The sequence below is a fragment of the Rhinolophus sinicus genome, linkage group LG04, assembly GCF_036562045.2.
Source record: "Rhinolophus sinicus isolate RSC01 linkage group LG04, ASM3656204v1, whole genome shotgun sequence".
In the NCBI taxonomy this organism is placed as follows: Eukaryota; Metazoa; Chordata; class Mammalia; order Chiroptera; family Rhinolophidae; genus Rhinolophus; species Rhinolophus sinicus.
In genome coordinates, this window is record NC_133754.1 from 43,389,293 (window position 1) to 43,414,732 (window position 25,440).

The 25,440-nt window shown below is 36.0% G+C and overlaps 1 protein-coding gene across 2 annotated transcripts in view; it reads left to right on the forward strand.

Moving 5' to 3' along the window:
- The first annotated feature begins 1,836 nt into the window (after nucleotides 1-1,836).
- IPO5 (importin 5) overlaps nucleotides 1,837-25,440 on the forward strand; it is a 40,501-nt gene continuing 16,897 nt past the window's right edge. The window contains exons 1-11 of one of the 2 annotated variants that reach the window (XM_019756911.2): nucleotides 1,837-1,998; nucleotides 2,720-2,813; nucleotides 8,368-8,448; nucleotides 10,583-10,775; nucleotides 15,000-15,102; nucleotides 16,187-16,283; nucleotides 16,495-16,599; nucleotides 18,105-18,227; nucleotides 18,312-18,432; nucleotides 20,349-20,436; nucleotides 22,151-22,257. In XM_019756911.2, the coding sequence (XP_019612470.1) occupies nucleotides 2,724-2,813; nucleotides 8,368-8,448; nucleotides 10,583-10,775; nucleotides 15,000-15,102; nucleotides 16,187-16,283; nucleotides 16,495-16,599; nucleotides 18,105-18,227; nucleotides 18,312-18,432; nucleotides 20,349-20,436; nucleotides 22,151-22,257 (1,108 nt within the window). In that variant the 5' untranslated portion in view covers nucleotides 1,837-1,998; nucleotides 2,720-2,723. Of the gene's footprint in view, nucleotides 1,999-2,570; nucleotides 2,814-8,349; nucleotides 8,449-10,582; nucleotides 10,776-14,999; nucleotides 15,103-16,186; nucleotides 16,284-16,494; nucleotides 16,600-18,104; nucleotides 18,228-18,311; nucleotides 18,433-20,348; nucleotides 20,437-22,150; nucleotides 22,258-25,440 lie in introns of those variants that run through there. The other variant, XM_074329439.1, reaches the window with a different exon arrangement.

Genomic DNA, 25,440 nt, shown 5'->3' on the forward strand with positions numbered 1-25,440 from the left:
TATCACAGCTGAGAGAAGCTTTCACAGAGGTTTTATAAGCCACCTCCCATTTCTATCTAGAACACTCCCATCAACATGGTAACCCATAAAGCCAAGAACAGTAGCTGGAGAGAATTCTGATGCTCTCTTCTTAAGGAGTCTTGTCTCCCATAGTATTACAAGTAAATCATGACCAACCTGTGCAGTGACTTCTGGTAAACATCAAAAATCCTAAATTACCTAGGTTTCATGAATCAGTTGAGAGAAACGCCCAATCTTCCATTTTCCCAACCTCATCCTTTTTCACAAGGGGTTGTAAATCCTCTAATATTAATAGAGGTAGTGTCAGGTCTAATAAGCTGAAGGGAAAAGCAGCAGGAGCTGGCCACTCAGTTAATGGACCCAAAACAATGGCAGCTAATCAGGAGTTTACAAGACTCAAAGTTTTATACCCCCACATTTCATTTCCAATTATAATTTAATGTTGGAACTTTTGTGATTAATATACCTCAGTAGCCATTATTAGTCCATTTTATAGATGAGAAATTGAGGCTTAGAGACACTACGTGCTCACTCAAGTTCATATAACTAGTAAGAGACTAAAGACCCAAATCCACTCAATTCCAAGGTTCTTTACCTTGTATCATCTAATCTTGGGAAATAAACTCCCTATTTTGAAATCTGCAGACTTATGCTGGAATTTCTATTATTTACTAATTATTAAACAAATATATGTAATCCATAGAGTTATTGCCAATAAAAACACATACCATAGCAGGTATTAAAAAGTAACTGAAGATCAGGCCATACTCTGAGCAAGTCTCTAGGCAGTTTATCTTATTTCACCAGTTATCTAGTCATTAAAAATGGTTGTTTTAGTTTGTAATTCCCAAAATCTAAATCTTTGTAATTCCCAAAATAAGGCGAGGAGAAAGCCTCCTCAGAATCCGGACATGCCTACTGCTGACAAAACCTACCCCAAATTAATGTATGGGGTAGACAAATTGTCACATCTAAGAAATATCATTTCTACAAAGATAGGTCGGCAGACCTTTTGTGGAGAACCCTATCACTGTCACAGCTAAAACTTTCTAAGGGAGTTTTCTCCACAAATCAATTAGAATACTTTAAAATATTTTGGCTGGCAATCACAATTGCATGGGGATCCCAGGGCCTCAGCCCAGAGATTCTGGACACTGTGGCCCAGATTCTAATGTACAGCAAATGTTTTAAGTAGACTTCCAAAGAGCAGAACTTCAGCAGTCAAGTCCAACAGGATATTAAGTTCCCTAAATTAAATACTATGGGCTGCCATAAGTGTTGTGCTCTCTATTTCACTCAATGTGTATGTAACTTTCTCACTAGGAATGTTGTGTCCTTTTGAGGCAAAAATGAATTATTTTCTTCATTGTCACCCTTAGCCCAATGCAGTGGACACAGGGGCTCAACAGAAGTGCCCTTTGATTTCAACACTGTTCTCTCTGTTTCTGGCAGCTCCAGTAGTAAAGGAAGATTGGGTGTATTACCGTGTTTCCCTGAAAATAAGACCCAGCCAGACCATCAGCTCTAATGTGTCTTTTGGAGCAATAATTAATATAAGACCCAGTATTATATTATATATTATATCCGATCTTATATTATAGTCAAATAAGACCGGGTCTTATATTAATTTTTGCTCCAAAAGACGCATTAGAGTTGATAGTCTGGCTCGGTATTATTTTCCGGGAAACACGGTATCTATGCAATAGTGTAAAACCAGGTCTCTGATCCCCACTCCCGGTACCGGTAGGAATCAATAAACACTTACTGAGAGATCAGCCCTACAAACCAGTGTTGTCTTAGGGAGGAGGGCGCCTCTCTCAACTTCCCCCAACCGTTAAAAGAACGGTACCCAAAACTAAGGAATTCAAAGATCCTGGAGTGGGGAGGGGGTGGCGGCAAGTGTGATACGTGGACATCTCAGGACATCATCAGCAGGGGGAGCACAGGGCTGAGTAACCCCTCTTGTGTGAGTCACTGGTGAGTACTGGGCGGGAGGAAGGCGCAGCCTGAGTCACAGCCCTGGGGGAGGTCGGAGGGTCTGACCGATGGAATTGGACGTGGAATTTAAACGGGACGTGAGTTTCAAAGGAGCTCACTCCCTGGGGGTGGGGATCTGGGGCCTTAGGGGCCGAGAAGACTGGAGCTGGGAGCGCTCCTCGGGCGGCGGGGAGGGGCTGGCGGGGACCAGGTCGGCCAGCCGGCAGCGCCGAAATCTCCCGCGCTGAGCTAGCCCCTCCTCCCCGGCCAGGCCTCAAGCCCTCTGCCGGCTAGGCCCGCCAGCCAGGTCCTCCTGCCACCCCCGCAAAGCAATCCCGGCCGCAGTTAGGCTGCGAAGTGCCGGACCCACCAGGCCCATACCAAGCCCGGCGGCCAGCCGCGCGCCACCGGTGACGGCACTGCAGGGTGCGTGGCCAATCGTAGCGGCCCCAGCGGAGGCGGCCTCGGCCCCGCCCCGCGCACCCAGGGCCAATGAGGCGCTGACGCCGGCGGCCGCGGCGGGGTGAGGGGTCGCGAGGCCCCGCCCCGTCCTCCCCTTTCCCCTTTGCCCCGCCCTTTCCCGCCCGGCCCTCCCTGTCCCGCGCCGCTGCTGGTGCCGGTCCCCGCGCTGGGCCCGCCCCCGCCCCTCCTGCCGGCCCGCCAGCGCGCCTCACGGCTTCTGTCTCCCCTCCCTCCTTCTCGCTCTCTCTCTCACGCCTAGCGCAATGGCGGCGGCCGCGGCGGAGCAGCAACAGTTCTACCTGCTTCTGGGAAACCTGCTCAGCCCCGACAATGTGGTCCGGAAACAGGCAGAGGTAACCGAGTTCGTCGCCCGGACTCCGCGCCCCGGCCGGCGCGCCGATCCTTCCCCCGATACCGTCCCGCCGGGCCTCGGTCGCTCAGCCGCGGCGGCGCAGGCCGGGCCCGGAGGGCGGCGGCCGCGCAGCCCACGTGTGAGGCGGCCCGCAACTCCAGGCGGTGCCCTAGGGCCCTTCCGGCTCTTGCAGCCACGGCAACCGGCGCCAGTTACCTCCCCGCCGCGGTTCGCACACACGTGCGGCCGCTCCTGACACGCTGCCCCCGCCCAGATGGGGAAACCGGGCGTGGGGGAGGGATGTGGGGTGTGGGGCGGGCCCTAGGGGCTTCCCTCGCCCCTTTCCCGCTTTCTCCCAGGGGGACCCTCCCCTGCCCAACCTTCTTGGTCCCCCAAACCCGGGCTGCTACTTGACCCATCACCCCTACTTCTCTCTTTTCCCCTCTTCTCTACCATCTGTGCCTCCCTTCCTCATCCCCTCCTTTTAAAATGTCTTGCCCTGTGGCCTTCTTTCCACTTATTTCTATTTAGTCGTCTTTCTCGTCTAGTTCCTAACATCAGAAGCTGGATTTCCCACCTCACCCACAGTCTTGTGAAGTTACCTGTAGGGTTTCTTTCTAAGCAGCTTCCACCTTAACTTTGCTCTTCAGACAGTCTTTTTGATCTCTAGAGATTTGCGGTCTCATAAATGGGATGTCCTGGGACTTTCGTGGTTTTAACTGGGCCAATGCTGTATGTTTAATTCTTGCATTTCATTAAATCTAACCTGAATCTCATTTTTTTTAACCACCTCTGGCTCCTGGCTTCCAAAATGTGGAGCTCTGGATATAATTTCAAAAGGCAATATTTCAAATGTACCTGCAAGTTCATTTACCAAGTGGCAGTAAGACACTTGGTTCAGTAAAAGACTGATGTTATACTGTCAAGTGTTGAGACCAGGATTTATGTGAGACACTTCAGGAGAAGGGCAGAAACTTTGCAGTGTCTTTTAAGTGTATTATCAGAACCTATCTTCGAAGTTGATTATAATACATGGAGTTCTTTACCACCATGTGATTGAAGATTTTTATACGATTCAGTGCAAGATGTTCAGCCAGATCTTTTTACAGAGCAACCATTTATTTTACATATAGCTAATGAAATTGAGCACAAGTCCTGCTCCGGACTCACAAGATTTATGGTTGTCATTAAAATCACAATGTTTATAGATTTTTAAATAGATTTAGGAATGCTGGTTACACAGTGGCTTTATAATACGCAAAGTAAATACACTGAAAGTTCAGTTCTGTATGAAAAACCACTTTAAACAACTATTAACTTTATCCTAATGACTTTTGACTTATTTATTATACGGGTCATAAATGTTCAGAATATAAATTCATACAGTGCAAATAGTTCTTTACCTCATTCCCCAAAAGTAACCACTTTTAAGTGTCTTGTGACTTTTCCCTGAAAATATCTTTAAACGCATGTATATATACATATTCGTTTTTACATGAATGTGTTCATAATACACATCCTACTGTGCAGCCTGGATTTTTACTCAATATATTTTGCATTGTCTCACAAGAGATTTTGTTAAAGCAGCTATGTAGTATTCCATAGTATGGATCTATTATTTATTCAACCAACCCATCCTCTGCATGGACATTGAGATTTCCAGTGTCTTGCTCTTAAAAACAGTGCTATATATAGGAATACATGTATACCTATCTTTTCAGACTCTGCCAGATTTATTTGTAGAATACTTAAAAGCAGCATTTGTTCTTAGAAGTAATGTGCAATTGATTAGTTGATCAACTTGTACTATCAGTGGGGTGTGATGATGCCTGTGAAAACATTTTAATACTTTCTGCTAACTCTAGAGGTAATTTTTCACCAAAATTCTTAATTTCAACCCTCAATAGAAATTTCTGTGTGTTACAAAGCAGAACAGTATTGTAATTATTAGTAAGCTAGTTTAATTCTGCCCCTTACCTCCAGTTGCTTAAGTCTCTACTGTCACGCCTAGTGGTGAATCTCTTTCTATTGTACTACATACCAGTGTCTGGTTCAGCTTGAATTCCAATTGGTGCCTGTTGTAAATCTTTTATCACTTCCATCACTTTGGGGATAGTTAGCAGCATTCAGCACATTTTCTTATAAAGAACAATTGAAAGTAAGTACTGTTATTCTTAGTCTCTTCTTAGTGAAAACATTCAGATATTATATTTTTATTTTGTATATCTTTGCAATGTATTAATATGTAAAGTATTATAGAATTTTCTTAATTTGACATAAAAAAGGTAACTGTTAGAGGGGAAGCTACCTGGTACCATATAATATAGCACTAAGCCGGGTGTGTAAAGGAAGCAAAATACTTGAAAAAAGAAATGACTGCACATAATGATGCCTTAATATGCTTTTTTTAACCATATGCTATAAGCCTATTATAACTAATCAAACTAAATAAAATTAAGTATTACAGTCTGATACAGTAAATATAGAAAAATATTTTGAACTAAAGACTTGGCGAGGGCTCAATAAGTAGGTTTGTAATTTACTATCAAAAATACTTAGTTGACATACTAAAGACTAAACTGTTTACTAAGGTGACTTGTTCTTCAAATATGAAGTCAAATACAGTAAAAGAGTTTTATTGTAATATATTGTTGAAATCATTGATGGGCTTCAAAACTTTTAAAAGTTTTAAAAGTTTTTACATTGTATAAACAATTTGGTAGGGTTTATGTCTTATTTCTATTTTTGAAAATCTTTAAGGATTTTTCTAATTTTACAAAAAATGTTTCTGATATTTGAATAAATGATTTGAATGCCCTTGTCTCAAAATACAATAATTAACATGAATGAATCAGTGACAGGTAATCCAAAGTTAAATGTCCGTGGCATTCATGACCTTTTTTGTATAAAATAAGTATTTTATCAGTCATATGCATGGATTTTTACATTCTTATTAATTTTTTCCATTGACTTTGTTCCTCGTTGATTCTAATAGAGAACTTCATTAATGATATTTGACTTGAAGGAGGCTAACATATTGAAAAATGTACCTGATTTTTGAGGAACCAGGGTTTTTACTAGGTAAAAGTTTTTTTGTCTCTTTTACATTTCTGTATACAAGATAGGCTCTCCATAAATACTGACGGAATGAGTGAGATAAGTATATATTAGTATTTCTCCTTTGGAAAGGGAGAGGTGAAATTTGCTTTACATTGTGTGACTGTAAGGTAGAATCAAATGGAATTGAAATTTTATTTACTACGATGCTGGTAACATTTATTGAACCTGCCTGGGCTAGTGCTAGGAATATTCTTAGAAATATTCTTTATATTTGCTGTACTCTAATGTGCTAGGTACTGGGAATACAAAGAGGAAAAGTTACTATACCCGCCTGTCCTTGTGGAAGTCAGTCTATTTAGGTTAAGAAAAAATTACACTTTTGATTTTAAGGCTGTGTTCTTTTTGTCGAACTATTGTCCTTGACCCATGTTTTGGTATAGATGTAATACTATATCTACATTGCCACAGTGGAACATATCAAATGGGGAGAACCCTCTCTCAGGAGTCAAATGTCATTCATGCTAAACTCTCCCTCCATTGACTTCTAATTCATTATGGAATAGAGTTCAATATTTGACGTCTTGTTTATAAGTCTCTTAGAATTAGCATAACGTTCAACTGTTAGTCCCAGCTAGGCCAATGGTAGAGATCCTCAAAATTTATAACAGGTTTCCTGCGAGTGATAATCCTAGTAAAGAATTCTTTTTCCAAAACTTGATTTAACAACTGGAAATTTAAGTGTTAACATTTATAGCATCTACAGCGCATCAGAGGCTAAGCTAGGTACAAGAAATAAAAAGACATTTTTTATTGTAATGTGAGAGACTGTGTTTAAATGAAAAAGCTATATTGGTTTTTGAGTTGCTTTGGTAAAGATTAAGTGAAAAACCTCAATGTATGTACCCATTTTTGCAATTATTTTGTGAATATCTTTACATAAATTATCTCATTTCTGGATAAATATATTCAAACCATCTTCTTTCCTCAGCTGTGAATACGTTTTATCAGTTTTCAGCATTGTTATGTTCCTGTGTGCTTAGGTACGTGAGAGGAGCTTGAGGTTATCAGAAGATTTTAAATTCTCCTTTCCCCAAAATTTGTTATTCCCCAAATTGAGAAGTTTGAAAACTGGGTAGCACTGCATAAATAGAACTGGTTGTTTGGTAGAGTCAGTCCCTAGGGGTGAAACCCAGAGAGCGTTCAGTGCCAGGGAGGTTTTGAGTACAGTTGGCCTGAGAAAACCAGAGTTCTGTCTGCTATTTATTGTCTGTGACCCTTGGCAAGTCGTTTAACTTCTGAGCCTTTATGCCCTTATCTGTCAATACTTCAAGGATGCCCTGGAGCCAGCACTCAATAAAAGGTGTAAGGTAGATGTGGATTCAGAGAAGCACTGTTTTCCCTCTGTCCTTGTTACACCTCTTTCCGGGGAAACCAGGTAAATTATATGGGTGGTAGCTGTTGGAGAGCAGACAAACTGAACTTAAGACTGCTGAGAAATTAACATGTTATCTACATTATACCCCTTAAAGTGGACAGATGAGCGTGGACTGTCTTTACTTATTTAATGTCAATTCTAGTCAATCAGTTTAAATAGGCTTCTTGGGGAAAACAGTTCCAAGTGTACTTAAAATAATAGTTTCTTTTCCACAGTAAAAGATTGCTACGGTTAGAATTTTTATACATGCATGTGGATCTGTACTTCAACTTAATTTTATAGACATCATATATTTCGGTCTTGTCTTTTGATCTACTCTGACAATCTGTTTTTTCATTGGTGTCAATTTAGTTTTATTGTTAACCAGTTTGCTCTCATTTTATGTTATTAATGGAGAAGGAAAGAAGTATCTAAAGTCATAAAACCTAGATTTCTAAATCTATTAAAATTATATTAAAATCTGGTCAAATTTCTTCTGACTGTATTCATCTATTTGTGTATATAATATAGTTTTAGAATAACCCTTGCTTAAAAGAAAGGATAGTATAAAGAACTTGAATACTTTCCCTTTCTCTGACTTGCTTCACCTGAGGTATGTCTGTGGTGGTTGTAAGTAGTGCTAATCTGAAACAATTCTACATCTGGTCTAAAAAGTGTTGACAAGATAAGCAGTTTTCCATGATGTAAGGAGATACTGACTGAGCACTTTGCAGCATGGTAGCTCAGGTCACACTTAACACCCTCTTAGGCCTTGAGTTTTGTTAATCAGGGGAGCAAAAGTTGGGGAGATGTGCACATACATCAAAAAAAATCTATTTAAGAAATAAAGGTAGAAAGGAACTTGATAAGTAACTCCTTAGACATCCCCTCTCTTTCCTAACCTATCTGAAGTATATTTTATGTTACAGGAAAAAATTTTAACAGCCGACCTAGATTATATGACTTCTAATACAAGGTCTTCTCATTAAAACTTTCCCAGTCTTTGTTTCATTGTTTTTCACTTATGTACTCATGAAGTTTTCTAACATTATAATCTTTAAAGTTTTTCTTTTTCATGTAGGAAACCTATGAGAATATCCCAGGCCAGTCAAAGATCACATTCCTCTTACAAGCTATCAGAAATACAGCAGCTGCTGAGGAGGTACTATTTCAATATTTGAGAATATATTCTTACAAATGAGTTGTGTATTAGATGGTGGTCAGAGTGGGTAGTGAGAACTGTTTACTGCATAGATGTTACCAGAGCATTGAAGTTAATAATATTTGCCGAAAGCTACTTTGGAGTTAGAATTTTTTTTAAGTACTCTTATTAAGAATGAGAATTTCTCTTTTTACCCATGTAAGATGATGTGTCCAGGATTTTTAAAAGTTCGTTTTTAAATAATTATGATGTAGAAACTATTAAACTTAAGTGCTTTCTATAGCTGCAAAAATATTTCCTTGAAGCAATTCATTCTAAAGGAGGAAATTTAATTCATTCAGTGTTTTAATGGGTTGCCAAATGTTTCTGAAAAAATACTTTTTATCTGTCTTCATAAGTTGTAAGGTTATAGTCCTCTTGAAGTGGTGAAGAATATGTGCTGTATGTTAAGAATAAAGAGAGACTTTATAGTCCTTTAAAAATCATTGCTTTTAGCAAATTACCTAGTTACTCTACTATATTTGGATTAATAGTTTCTTACCTCTTCTGTGCATTTAGCAGGTATTTTTTTCTTCACAAAAGTAATTATACATATTGAATGTTAATTGAATATCCTGTTTATTTTGGAAAAGGCATCAAAATACCTACGTCTAGAAAACATACCCCACCTATGAAACGTTGCACTTAGAATTTATAAAGTGAAACTTCTTTGCTTACAGTCACACTATATGTAAAATGCTTATATTAACACGGTGGAAATGAAATCTCACTAAACTTCTGCGTAGTAATACACCTGACTTTAAATTGGCGACTTAATGTTCTCTAACATTCAGAAAACAGTATAAACATGTCCTGGTTTTTTTTGAAAACATGACAAGATGCTTCTTCACCTTTGTAATGTATTTTTTCAATTCAAAATTAATGTCAAATATGAAGAGCAAGCATTCATACATAAGGTAACTTAAATCTCTACAAAGTTAGTTATTTTAATTCTTGAAGATTGATGCAAATTAGCTACAAAATAAATTTTAGAGCTGAGAATATGAATATTATTGAATTTTATTTTTAAAGGCCTCTGTTAAACTCTATTTAAATCTTGATTGATTTAGGAATTAGATGACTGATCTAGCCTCAGCATCTTGATTGTGGTGTCATAGTTTTCAGTGTAAGTGTGAGAAAAATTACACAAATTCCAGTCACTTTTATGGGGATTTTTAACCACTTTGAATCCTTTCTAGAGCATAAATTTTTTAAGTTTGTTACCTGCCAAAAGTTCAGATAAAAAGAGTTCTTAGTGAAAAGTAAAAGGAAAAAAAAATGGCAAGTTTTATTTGTATAGCTTAATTCTTTTTTTTGTTGTTGTTGGTCATAGTCTCTAATTATAGTGATAATGAAGAGCTGCAGCCCAGAAAAGAAAAAGAACATGAATAATTGAGTTTAATATTTTCATTGGCCTATTGATTTAATATGATAAAATTTTAGAAAGACATTCGTTTTGATTTTTCTTTTAATCTGAGGAATATTACACACAACATGGCAAACAAATATATCCTGAAGATTAGAAAATGGGATAAGAATATACACTTTGAGATTGATTAGCACTTGTTAGGTGTTTAGAACTTGTAATGTTTGTTTGCATGAATGAAGCATAAAGATAAATGGATTTGATAACATTTTAGCTAAGAGGTTGATGAAAAGACAGTAATATAGCAAGATAGGCCGGGCTGGGAGCGTAAGATTAGTTCGGAAAGGTACTTCATATATTAGAATGAGAGCCAAATGGAGAAGCAGGAAAAGAGCATTTTAGGGTTTGCAGTTTATGTTAAGATTTGTTTTTCTCCAAAAACTATATTAAAAATAGGAACTGAAGACAGGTTTGTCATTGCTATGATATGTGTTCCTATTTGAGATCTAATATGTTTAGGGCTTTTCCTCAGCTATAAACAAATACAGTAGACTAATGTGGTTAGAAATAGTTTTATGTAGTTTACCTATTTTTTTACAAATCTAACAAAATGCTTTTGTAATGAGTTGTAAAAATGGAATAGTGAAATATATCAATGACAGTGAATCTAGGTTGCTGAAAATTTTATTCCTAGTAAGACACCAAGTTATTAACAATTATCAATTTTAGGCTAGACAGATGGCTGCCGTGCTGCTAAGACGTCTTTTGTCCTCTGCATTTGATGAAGTCTACCCAACTCTTCCTTCTGATGTCCAGACTGCCATCAAGAGTGAACTACTAATGATTATTCAAATGGAAACACAGTCTAGTATGAGGAAAAAAATTTGTGATATTGCTGCAGAGCTGGCCAGGAATCTTATAGGTATGTATACAAGTTATTATAGAAGAAAATGAATACAGCTGCCCCTTGAGCAATACGGGTTTGAATTGTTCAGGTCCACTTATATGCGGATTTTTTTCCATAAATGCCTGTACTTTTTGATCCAGGCTTGGGAGTCTGGATGAAAGAGTGTTAAGTGTATGCATTGTTCTGCACCATTTCATATAGGGTACTTGAGCATCCATGGATTTTAGTATTCATGAGGGACCCTAGACTCAATACCCCCCATGGATATCAAGGGACAAATTAAGTATTTGGGGAGTCATAAGTTATATGCAGGTTTTCAATGGTGTTGGGGATAGGCACCGTTAACCCCCACGTTGTTCAAGGGTCAAACATATGTCCCTTTTTTTTCAAGTGGAATCTTTACAGGAAGATTCCCGAGTACCTGAGGACCATTTGTTCTATTTGAAATGAGAATGATTATGGATTCTGCATTTAGAGCCAAAAGTTTTAGGTATTTGTGAAACTTTTGACTCTAAATTAGTGATGTTGAGCAGAATCATAATACTTCCATTGGTCTTCAAAATTTTCTTGTGGAGAATTAATTTTGTAGTTTGCATGAAATATTGTCAGTTTCATTTCCTCCTTAATCTGTGACGTTTTCTTTTTTTTTTTTTTAAGATTTTATTGGGGAAGGGGAACAGGACTTTATTGGGGAACAGTGTGTACTTCCAGGCCTTTTTTCCAAGTCAAGCTATTGTCCTTTCAATCTTACTTGTGGAGGGCATAGCTCAGCTCCAGGTCCAGTTGCCGTTTCTAGTTGCCGTTTCTAGTTGCAGTGAGCACAGCCCACCATCCCTTGAGGGAATCGAACCGGCAACCTTGTGGTTGAGAGCCCACTGGCCCATGTGGGAATCGAACCGGCAGCCTTCGGAGTTAGGCGCATGGAGCTCTAACCGCCTGAGCCACGGGCTGGCCCTAATCTGTGAAGTTTTGAAAGCACAGTCTAACTTACAATTTACTTGCCAATAGAAGTAGAAGTCAGTGGAATCCAGATATTTTTGCTATTATATTTGTGTATTTATAAATTATGTCCATGTGCTGTTACACTGTTATGCTATGTACACTATAAAATACCCAATATTTTTTGAAAAATTTTTTAGATAATTTTGTTTTTCAATTACAGTTGACATTCAATTTTATTTTACATTAGCTTTAGGTGTATAGCTTAGTTGTTAGACATTTACATAATTTACAAAGTGATTCCCCCCAATAAGTCCAATACCCACCTGGCACCATACATAGTTATTACTATTTTATTGACTATTTACTATGCTGTACTTTGCATCCCTATTTCTGTTTTGTAACTACAAATTTGTAGTTTTTAATCCCTTCATCTTTTCACCCAGCCCCCCCAACCCACCTCCCATCTGGCAACCATCAGTTTGTTCTCTGTACATATGAGTCTATTTCTGTTTTGTTTGATTATTTTGTTCTTTAAATTCCATATATAAGTGAAATCATGTGGTATTTGTCTTTCTCTGTCTGGCTTATTTCACTTAGCATAAATCCTCCAGGTCCATCCACGTTGTTGCAAATGTCAAGATTTCGTTCCTTTTTATGGCCAGGTAAATAGGCCATTGTACATATACATAGCACATCTTTATCCAGTCGTCTATAGATGGGTACTTAGGTTGCTTCCCTATCTTGGCTATTGTAAATAATGCTGCAACAGACATAGGGATGCATCTATCTTTTCAAATTAGTGTTTTTGGATTTCTTCAGATAAATACCCAGAAGTAGGATTACTGGGTCATAAGGTAGTTCTATTTTTAATTTTTTGAGGAACCTCTTGTTTTCTATAGTGTCTGCACAAGTTACATTCCCACCAACAGTACAGGAGTTTCCTTTGCTCCACATCCTCACCATCACTTGTTTGTTCATTTATCAATGATGGCCATTCTGATAGGTGTGAGGTGATATCTCATTGTGTTTTTAATTTGCATTTCTCTGATAATTAGTGACGTTAAGCATCTTTTCATAGGTCTATTGGCCATCTGTAGCTCCTCTTTACAGATATGTTTACTGAGGTCCTGTGCCCATATTTCAATCGGATTGTTTGGGTTTTTTTGGTGTTAAGTTATATGAGTTTCTATAGAGTTAATATTTTGGATATTAACTCTTTATTGGATGTATCATTGGCAAGTGTCTTCAGTAGGTTGTTGTTTTGTTGATGGTTTCCTTTACTGTGCACAAACCTTTCAGTTTGATATAGTCCTTTTTTTTGTTTGTTTCCCTGCCCCAAGGAGATACAGCAGAAAAAATATTACTAAGCAATGCCAAGAGAGTGCCTGTGTTTTCTTCTAGGAATTTTATGGTATCATATTGAGTTCTTGTATATGGTGTAAGAAGGTGTTTCACTTTTTTGCATGTATCTGTCCTGTCTTCCCAGCACCATTTATTGAAGAGACTGTCTTTACCCTATTGTATATTCTTGCCTCCTTTGTTGTGGATTAATTGGCATGGATTTATTTCTGGGCTCTCTATACTGTTCCATTAATCTGTCTGTTTTGATGCCAGTACCATGCTGTTTTGATTAATATAGCCTTGCAGTATAGTTTGATATCAAGTAGCGTGACACCTGCAACTTGTTCTTTCTCAAGATTTCTATGGCTATTTGGAATCTACTGTGATTCCATGTAAATTTTAGGATTATTTGTTCCAGTTCTGTGAAAAATGCCATTGGTATTTTGGTAGGGTTTGCATTAAATCTATATATTGCTTTGGGTAGTATGAACATTTTAACAATGTTAGTTCTTGCTATCCACAAGAATGGTATATGCTTCCATTTATTTGTATCTTCAGTTTCTTTGCTCAGTGTCTTTATTTTCCCAATACTGGTATTTACCTTTTTGGTTAAATTTACTCCTAGGTTTTTTGTTGTTGTTTTTTTCTTTTTGATGCTCAATTGTAAATGAGATTGTTTTCTTAATTTCTCTTGCTGGTAGTTCATTATTTATGTATAAAAATGCAACCAATTTCTAAATGTTAATTTTGTGTCTTGCTACTTTACTGAATTCACTTTTCAGTTCTAATGGTTTTTTGGTGGAATCTTTAGGGTTCTCTACACACAGTATCATGTCATCTGCAAATAATGACAGTTTTACTTCTTCCTTTCCAATTCGGATGCCTTTTATTTCTTTTTCTTATCTGGTTGCTGTGGCGAGGACTTCCCCCCAAAATACATTTAAAGGATGAGATAAAAGAAAAACATCTAAAGCATTTTATCAACAGTCAAAACTTTTTGGTCACACCAAAAATAATAATATAATTACATGTTTCATTATTTTTTGATAGACTCATAAGTGTGATTTTAAACTTAGTTCATTTAGGTGGCATTTTTAAAGGTTGAAAAGGATACCTCTCTAAGATAAGGAAGGACTAAATGGGAGGTATTGTTGGTTGGTCTTATTAATAAATCATGACACTAATTCTTTAAGCTACCAGCAAAGTTCAAAACCCACTGAAACTCTTTAAGTTTTGTTTTAAATAGCTTAGAAAATTCTATTTTCAAAATTTTTAAGTGTACAAATATGAATTTTTATATACACTATTTTAACTCAAAATCACTTAATAATAGAAACATTAAGGTGTTCTCTCCATAGATTTTTTTTTTTAAGCAGCTGTTTTTCCCCTCAAAGCATCATTTTTACGTTGAAGAGACAAATAAAGGGTATTTTTTTTTTAATGTCAGAAATTTTCAGGAAATTTAATTTAATTTCAGAAAATTTCAGGGAATATAGGGGAAATTTTCACATAAAACTACAAAGCACGAGCACCACTCTGGGTCCAGGGTTTCCCACTCCCGCATCTTCTGTTTGAAAGTAATAATTATTTTGGTTTCAAGACCTCGTTACCATGTATTAGCTTTGCCTACTTTTTAAACCCTTTAATAATACTAATAAATATAAAAGATTCGACCAAATAGTCAAAGTGCTGCCTTTTCTCCAAATCCCACTTCTAGAAATGACTACTGCTTGTGTTTGTGCTCATGTAACCCAACTGTACACAGTTTTTACAAGATTATAATGTCATTTTCATGGTTAAAGGACCTAATTGTATTGGAATTTTTTAAAAATATAGAGCAAGTGACATTTTCCACTACTCCATATTCTGAATGAGGCTTATGCAATAAAAAGATTGACCCTTAATTTTTAAAAATTTTGACTTACACATTGTATGCCTGGATTTCTTTACTTTTAGATGAGGATGGCAACAACCAATGGCCTGAAGGTTTGAAGTTCCTTTTTGATTCAGTCAGCTCTCAAAATATGGGACTGCGGGAAGCTGCCCTTCACATTTTCTGGTATATACATTGATGTAATTTTTTTTAACAATTTAATGTTGAATGCGCAGAACACATTTTGATTTTTTAGTCTTAACTTTTTAGACTTAAAATAATGCCTTTAGATAAGCTTTGTATTGTGTTGGAAATAAAACTGAAAGAACAAAGCCTTTTATTTCATATTATGATTCTTTTTCTGCATACAAGTGTTCTCTAGAACTTTATTTCTTTCCCCTTTTTTTATGATTTTGAAAATTTTTCTGGAACAGTTTCTTCTGCTTTATTTGGAGATTGACATGGTACTAAATGTACCTTTCAGAAAGCCACTTTAATCATGGCATCTTGAAGAAGAGAAAGAAGAATCCCCATTGTTTTCTGTGTTCTGTATAACCAAGCTTCATAAAAATGTAATTTTTTAATAAACTCCTGTATATTTATAAGCAAACGGTTAAAGCTTAGAGTTAAATCAATGTCTGCATTAAGAAAACTTTTGCCCTACTATGTTATACAGTTCTGCATTTAAAGTATAATTGGATTTATAATTTATTAAAGTCATATACGTTATTTTCAATATAATACACATCAAGCCTCAGAAGAGGATAAGGGTTGATAGTAACACCATTTTCTATTTCCGTTGTCTGATGTATCTTATTTATATCAATAATCCAGAGTAGAGAATTAAATAAAAGCATTCAGTTTGTTTACTGAATTTAGAGTATTGCAGAACTTAAACTACCTGGATCTGCAAGGCTAGGAGCAAATTGTCAGAAAGCGTGGTTACTGCAGTTACCACCTGACACCCCGTGGTTGCTCTAGTTCCACCCTGTACTTCCCACTGAGACGGCGCGATAAGGATACAGCATAAGGCTGGGATGAGTGGCTGAGTAGTGTGTACTTGGGTCGGCTCTCCTCCCAGACTAACCCTCTCCACTATATTTCCATTCACCCAGCCCCGCAAGAGTTTGCTTGGAGGGTGGGTAGATGATGTTCAACCTTAAGGATTAATACATACTTTTGAGTCAGGCAGACATTTAATTAGATGTGCTAGCTGACACTTTACTAAGATCTAATGTAATTTTTAAAAACTGCTTTGGATCATTTTTAGGAACTTTCCTGGAATTTTTGGGAACCAGCAGCAGCACTATTTAGACGTCATCAAACGGATGTTAGTTCAGTGTATGCAAGATCAGGAACATCCATCGGTAAAGCATTTCAATTCCATTAATATTAGCACCTAATATAACATGTACCTTGTAAACAAAAGTTATGTATTTGGAGATTGTTTTTACCGTAATACTTTATAAAATATAAATACTAATTTTACTGATAAAGACAAATTTCATCTGGAGTAAGAAAACTTGAACTTGCATCAATCAAAACCTCACGTGTGACATTTTACTCTCTTCATTTTAGATCAGAACATTATCTGCTAGAGCTACAGCTGCTTTTATACTTGCAAATGAGCACAATGTTACTCTGTTCAAACATTTTGCAGACTTGTTACCTGGGTTCTTACAGGTAAGAAAACAGTTTAAAATAGGTGATTATTATATCCTTACTGGTTTTCTGTAGTCTAAATTCACATCAGCGTTCTCTAGTGCACTCATTTATTCAGCAAATATTCATTGTCTCCTGTGTGCTGGCACTAGGGTATGGGGATACGGCAGTGAACAAGACATGAAAATCTCATGGAACGTAACATCTATTACCTTTATAGATTCGTAGTCTTAAAATTTTAGGTTAGTCTCAAATTTTTTCTGTAATGCAAATAACAAGCAGTTGGTGCTTATTGAATATATATGATCACATAGGTTATTTCCATTGAATCAACCAAATAACCTATGAAATTTACTGCCCATTTTTACATAAGGAGAAACTAAGGAGGAAAGGATAAGAAACTTGCCCAATGTCACAGTGTTGGTAAGTGGGAGAATCGTGCACAATTCAAACCCATACTTAACTGCAGTTCTTCATTTTAGCCATAGAGCTGATAACAGTGTGTATATTATAAAGTGAATAGTTTATGTTTAATTCACATCATTGAATCTCAAGAATAAGTTATTATTTTAAGGACAGCTTGAATCAACCAGAAGATAAAATAAGATTGTGGGTAAATTAGAGCACTTAGTCTCAATTTTATCAGACCTCAAAGCCCTTTTTATAACAAATATTTGAGTTTTTTTTATTTTGTAAGTATCTTACATTTATGGTCATGTGAGATGCATGATAAGGAGGTCTTGTGAGTTCCTTGGAATCATACGTGTCACAGATGCAGGATATCTAGTACCCCTAGCTTTGCTAATCTAAGAAAACACCTCCTAGGAGAAACAGCACCCCTGTTGAGAACACCACGGGCTAGGATTGAAATATCTATCCTACGTGATTCAGTTTAAGTCAATAACAAAACGTTAACTTTTTCATATATTGTTTTAGTAGTTTATTACCTAAAAATCTTAAGTTAATCACTAAGTCTAATCTCAGATTTTTCTTCTTCTGAATTTTGGCTAAATTAAAATGTTAGCCAAAACGTTTATCTAGGAGTTTTCACTCTGAAATACAGTGGTAGTTACAGAATGCACATTTAAATACCACAGTGACCAAACATGACATGAAAGAGAAATTAACTGGGTAATATTGGACATTTTAAATGTATCAAAAGATCTAGTATTTACTATATGTATGAAAAAGACAAGGACATGGATGTAGGAAGGACAGAGGAAAGGGCTTCCTGGTTGTGAAAGAATTCCTTGACAGCCTTAGGTTCTGTGGTAGTGGTTATGACAGTTTCACTGATTTTCATTTTCACTTAGAATTAAATCCTTGTTTTGTATGTTTCTAGTTAACAATGGGAAGGAAGGTATACATGTGGCTGTAGGTAGAACATTGGCATGATATAGATTGCTAAATTATTATTTAGAGAAAAATACTCATAATTGTTTGTTGCCTGCCTCTTAATGTTTTGGCTAATGAGGCATCATAAAGTGACTCGAGCACAGACTTTTTTTTTGTTTCATCTTTTCTAGTCTGTAAATGACTCGTGCTACCAGAATGATGATTCAGTTCTAAAATCCCTTGTTGAGATTGCAGATACTGTTCCAAAATATTTGCGTCCTCACTTGGAAGCTACTTTACAACTAAGTCTGAAGGTAAGTTAAATACTTCAGTTAATGTTCTGTTTTCATTTTCAGTGAATAAACTACTAAACGTATGCAAATGTGTCTTCTTCGTAGTTGTGTGGAGACACTAGCCTCAATAATATGCAGCGCCAGCTTGCCCTCGAAGTAATTGTGACCCTCTCTGAGACTGCAGCTGCTATGTTAAGAAAACATACCAATATTGTTGCACAGACTAGTAAGTCTAAAGTCTTTAATGTGGAAAAATTATTGGACAAATTTTGCCAAGAGTTGTATGAGTTCACAGATTTGTTGATAAAATGAATACCCTTTCAAAATCAGATGAATCTGGGGAAACACATCTCTGTACATACTTAGTTGCATGGACTAAAAGAACTAAACATATTGATTGAAAGAACTAAATATCAGTTTTCCTCAAATTAATCCATAAATTCAATATAATTTCAGTCAAAATCCCAATAGAGTTGGTCATAAGATTGTTTCTAAAATTCATGTCGAAGAACTTAAAGCCTGGAGTAACCAAGAGAATTTTGACGAACAAAGTAGAGATCTTACCTTATCAGCTGTAAAGATGTAGAATTTGTTGATGGTCCAGGTGTAGACAAATGGATTGGATGGAACAAAAGGGCCTGAGAGCAGATTCTCTCACATGGAAACAGAGCTGACTAAAAAGATAATTCATCAGAGGTCATGGGTAGGGTTTCCAGGCAGGAATTCCCGCCCATTCTCAGGAAGGTTTTTCACTTTTCCATTCACGAATCCCGAGAACAGATGGTTGGGAAATCGGGAAAATCAGCTCCTTGAACCCAGGTGGTTGGTAGTAAGGCCATCACTGTGGAAATGATTTATCGTGGAGAACAGAAAACAGTTTGTATCTCAGGATTCGGGAACGGAGAAGCGACAAATGGGTGGAAATTCCCGCCTGGAAACCCTAGTCGTAGGGGCAACTGGTTATGTCTGTGGGAAAAAATATCGCAACCTCAGACATTCTATAAGAAACCAATTTAGGGTCGATTAAAAACTAAACAGTACAGATACATTTTATAAGTAAAGCTTGATAGTAGAAAATAATTTTTTAAAGACTGAAACACAAACCATAGGTGCAGACATTGCTAAGTTTGCAAATACTAAGACAACTTTTGTCCAACCAAGTACACCATAAGTGAAATTAAAAGATAAGCTGCAGACTAGAAGAAAATAGGTGCAGTGCACACAATCAGAGTTTTGGTATCTAGAAATTAGACAGGCTAAGAAAAGGAAATTCACATAAGAGGAATCTGAAATGGCTAACGAACTCTGCTCCTCAAAAAAACAAGTGTATTTGTGGGATACAAGTTATTAGAAACTTTGACAATATCCAATGCTGATGAAGGATAGGGATAGGAGAGGACTCTGACAGCTCCAGGGCACTTCACACAGTGTTGTGAAATAACTTCCCTGAGAAATGAAAGCTTATGCAACCACTGTGGATTGCAGTTTAGTGATTTTTAGTGCTACTGCAGATACTTGTAACAGTTTTATGCCCTGAGCTCACTCTTACACATATCAAGGAGATATGTATAAGAATCTTATCAAGGTAAATTTTGCAATAGGAAAAAAATTGGGAACAGCTAAAATGTCCATTAACAAGATAGTGTTTATATAATGGAATGCTATGAAGTAATTAAAATGAAATCTATGTATTTTAAGAAAAAATACCAAAGGATATGTATAGTGATACCATTTATTACATAAAAAATAAAATCATGAAATAGTGCTCTTTGGTGTAAGATTACAGAAATCTATATTTCCAAGTATAAAAACAGTTTGGGAATGGAAACACTAATTTTATAATGCTGCTCACCTCTGGTGAGGGACAGAGACTACAATAGGATTTGGGAAGTTTGACTTTTATCCTTAATGTTACTTCTTAAAAAGAAGAAGATCTAAAGCAAATGTGTGAAAAAGGTTAAAATTTAACAAATCAGATGTTGGGGGCACAGACATTATAAAAATATTTTTGTCTCACCCTCTTAGAGGCAAAGTAAATATTTCATTTTTTATTTTTACTTCTTAAAATTCTTGCTTGTAAATAATGATGTTGATAAAGAAGAAAGCAGTGGTGTTGATGTATGAAATGATTCTTTCCGTTAGTCCCTCAGATGTTAGCAATGATGGTTGACCTGGAAGAGGATGAGGATTGGGCCAATGCGGACGAGTTGGAAGACGACGATTTTGACAGGTAACTGTGTGCAGGGCCCTGGTGGCATAGAGCACGGGCAGGTGGCAGTGAGAGCTTTAGGGGTGCAGGCCCATCTCTTTCCCACTGTATTGTGTAATCTGTAGTTAAATTTTTGTTTGGAATATGGGACACTTTGGCTTTGAGTCTGAGTTATCTTATAAAATATGTATAAAGAAGCTTTATTGTGATAAATGCCTTTATATATATAGACTTCACTTAGAATGGTTGTTGCAGATAATTCGCTGTGAAACTTCGTAGTTTCTTAATACAATGCAATTTAACTTTATAGAGAGGAGACAGTGGTAGTGAGATTTGTATGTACACTAGAAGATAGTAACACTGGAATTTTACTTGCGGCGGTGACTTAGGAGGCCCCCATGAATACAGACTCCTTTGGAAAAATCAACCAACCAAAATCTATATTCACTGTCCAGTAGTGATGATGGCTGCTTCTTACGTGTATGTGAAACCCAGCACTTCAGAATTCTATTATTTTAACTGATTCTTTTAGTAGTCCTAAAGGTATATTATCATATTATTGATGCAGAGTGGAGAGAGAAGGTTGGGTGGTTTGTCCAAATTATATAGCCAGTCGGTGGGCTGGGGTTTAATACCATTTTTCTTACTCTTCCCAGAGCATTATATTACCTCTCTTTCTTAAAAAGAACTGAAAATACTCCACTAAAAGACTGGTAGGCAGTATAAGCTACTATAACTACTGAACTGAAAGACATTTGACTTAATAAAATACATGGAGTGTTTTTGAGGCTTAATCCCATTTTTAAAAATGACTGGCTTCTGACCTTACTACTGCTTTGAAGTGTATGAAAGTAATCCTTCAATGGAAATTACTTAATAGGGCTGAAGAGAAGATGAGCTCAGATCTGGTTTCCTCTCCCTGGTTCAGTTACTGTAATGTGCTGCTACCTGGCCTGTAATTTGCCCTGTAAAAGACACTTAAATTTATGATTTATGAAGCTATATTTTCTGGACTAGATGAATAAGATTTTATCTAAGTAAGCCATAAATATATTTTCAAGATCAGTTTAAGTCTGAGAACCTATTCTAAAGGTCAGTTATAGCTTTATCTTTATATGTAGTCTTGTCTTCACAGAACAGTTAAAGATCATGCATGTAATAAACTCACTACTAAACTTGGAGTTCTAAGACAGTGCAAAGGCTTTTATGCCTAATTTCTTCAGTTTTCCGTGAAAACACTAGAATTGATTTTCAGATATATATAATTTTTGGCAATACAGTTTGCACCCCTTTAAGAGTAAAATAAGCTCACAGTGAGGAGTAAATCATATACAGTCTCAACACCTCTTTCAGTTTTCTGTGTTCTGTCCATCAATAAGTTTGAAGAATATATGTCCAGGAAATGAGATACACAAGGCTCTCCTAAACGCTCTGCTCACATTTCTGAGGCTTGAAAGTATCAGAACCTAAATTTTAGCCAGTGATGGGTGTAGAGAGAGAAAAAGGGAAAAGCCCTGAAAAATAAGATTCAGACATAGAACTTTTTTAATTACAATAGAATTATACTTTTATTCCCTCTGCCCCTTTAACTCTAGGGTTTTTAACCCACAACTTACTACATACAGTCGAAAGACTGAATTCTTTTTCAGGCCTAGTTTAATAACATGTTTAGAAATACCGGTATAGTGCACTATTCTTGTGTATTTTGAATGTGTTAAATTTTGTTTGTGTATAGCAATGCAGTTGCTGGCGAGAGTGCTTTAGACCGAATGGCTTGCGGACTTGGTGGAAAGCTCGTTCTGCCAATGATCAAGGAACACATTATGCAAATGCTTCAAAATCGTAAGCTGTATTTCTTTCAAATGCTAGATAGAATAGTGGAATGTGACTTTCTAAATCTTAAACTCTAACAAATGCTTAGACTGTCTAAAAATTAATCTTTGCTTTTTTATATTCTGTTTAACCTAAGTTTTTACATTATGCTGATAAAGTTCTACTTAGTCATCTTTGAAAACATTCAATCTTATGTTAAAGAATATTTTTACCCACTACTGCCAATATTTGATTCTTCCTAGAATTGGCCTTAGTGTATAAGAAAAATTACAAATTTTAAGGAACATATACAGATTTTCTCCCTAGCCAGAAACATCTAGATTTAAATTTAAATAAGCATTATTTGCATGTTTATGAAATTTTAGCATATTTGATTTATGTAATCTTCATCCAGTATCTTATGTTTTTAAAAAAATTAGTTTATCCAGGAGTGAAGCCACTGTTATATTTCTATTATTTTTCTAACAAATATTTGGTCATTTGTGAGCCTATCGTAATTTGTGTCAATACCAAAAATTGTTGTACACATTTTTTGTCTTTTTAATTACAAAGTTAATTTGCTTAATTTTTCTTTAAAAAGTCAAATACAGAAATCTGTAAACTAGAAGTCCCTTACCTTAGTTTCAGAGTTGGCCACTATTAACAGTTCTCAGAGACTGTTTTACATGCCTTGCTCCAACCCCTGCAAGTCTTTTTCTCTGACTTTATTTATGCACATATGCAGGGGTCTCTCCAGAATGTGAATATACCGTACAGACACACCATACTTAAGCTTTTGCTCCACAGTACATCATATCACCACCTAATAGCCTCCCTTATTTAATAGCTCATAGCATTCCACACTTTACCCATTAAATGTTAATGGTTTTTGTTGAATACAAATAGAGATACTGCATACTCTTAACAGAAATCCTGGCTTGCTTGTATGAATATTTATTTGCAGAGTACATTACAAGAGGTAGGCTTGAGGGTCAAACCATCGATTTAGGATCTTAAAGTAGTGAAGCTGAGTAACAATACCAACTTCAAATGAAAGTGAATTATTAAGAACTCTATCCCTTAAGCTGTTTATCTAGCTCCTTCTTATCCTATAAAATTATTATTTGTTCTGAAAAGTCATGGCCCAAAACCAAAATCACATTAATGATGTGATTTTACATCTGTGTCTTAAATAATAGTTTCCCCTCTAAAATTTTTCGCCTCTAAATTTTTTTATGGTTTTTTTGTCTTGTCTGTTTATAAAGGGATAGGGACAGTTAGCATCACAGATTACTCAACCTATAACAGCTGCTAGGAAGAATCTGGTTTTTCCATTTTTAAGGTAAAAGTAAAGCCCAGAGATATTAAAAGATTGCACAAGGTCAGCCAGCTGTCAGTATTTCTCCACTGATTCACACTTCACAAACAGATTTGTTGTGGATGTGATTTTCTGATTTTAGTGAAAAGAATTTGACTTTAAGTTCTTCCTACAATTTACTAGCTAGTGCAGAAAGCTTTACGTATATGGCAATGAACCCTGAAAGATTTGTTACTGCTAAATGTATGACTTTGAGCAAGTCTTTTGAGTCTTTGTTTACTTGTAAAATAAGAAAAAGATGCTTGCCCTGCACCCAGGATTGGGATTAGGATCCAAAGATGTATTTACTATATGTCAAAAGTACTTTAACAAATTGTAAATGATAGATATTTCTTAGTAACATATGCCACACTTTTTTTTTAATTGTTTTTGCTTTAAATAATAAATAGCAAATTTTTCTAAAGCTTAAAATTCAGAGAAGGAAAACCATTTCCAAATCTGCATATGATACCATCATTTTACTGAACATTCTTCCAGGAGCTCTGCATATTGAGAATATATGAGGCACATCTCTGAACCAAATATAGATGTCCTTCAATAAGTATTTACTGTGTTTCTTCTTGAAATGAATAAATCCCGCATGCAGAGATTAGTATCAGATACTGATATATTGGTTTCCTAGGATTACTAATCCTCAGTTGAGAAATTTTGGCTTAGTATTGAATAAACACATTTAAAACATACATAAAATAATGTTATTGTAAGTGATAATATAGTTTTAATGCTTAACATCAACATTCACAAATTTTCAGAAAATTTTAATAGTTGAATTAGTTACAACAGAGTTCATCTTTACATGGGTTTCAAGCTCTCCAAAGTGAAAAATTAAATATATAATTCAGGATTTTTCTGCAACTTGCATAATCCTTATAGCAGCAGTTCTCAAACTTTCCATTCTCGGGACCCTTTTATACTCTTAAAAATTATTGAGGATTCCAGAGTGCTTTTGTTTATGTGGGCAATACCAGTGTTTATTAGAAATTAAAACATATTTAAAAATAAGAAACCCAGTATACCTTAACAGAAATAACATTTTTTTGTGAAGAATGACTTTTACAAAACAAAAAAGTTTTTAGAAGAATGCCCTTTTTTGCAATTTTGTGAATACCTTAGCTGAATTCTTTTATCTGCTTCTATATACAGTCTCGTGATTTCACCCATGTTGTAATCCCTGGACTATTTCACTATACTCTCAAAATGAAAGTAAAGAATAATATTATTAGGAGAATAATTTTGACTTTGTGGACTCCCTGACAGACTCTCAGAATCCGAGGGTTCTTGGGCCCCACTTTGAAAACTATGACTATACACAGATCCTAGCATTATATTTTTATGTATATCGTGCTTTGTTCCACATGGAATTTGAAGCAGCCTAAAGGGAACAATAACATAGTAAATATAAATATTTAGAAATCAGAGTCAGGAAAATTATATATTAGAATAGGATATGAAGTCAAGTAAAATAAACATTGTTTAGTTAATATGTTGTTAACCAAATATTAGAATACAAATAAGATTCATCCATATTCACTTAATGTATTATTAAATAAAGAAAATAGCATCTTTCTTCGGCCTTTTTTCTTTTTAAAGAAATGTGACAATGGAAATCAATAAGTTTATATTCAATAAACAGTAGTGTGTGACACAGAAAATCCAGCTATTTATTGCTTTTAGTAAAATATTAAAGGGAAAGTCTCTTATTTTAAGTAGTTGATTTAAATACTGAGAAGCTCTTTACTTTCATATTATTGCCTTTTAACTTTAGAAATGCTTGTGTGACACAACCACTATTACAATGAAATAATCCAGTCAGGTATTTTTCTGTTCACTTTCTT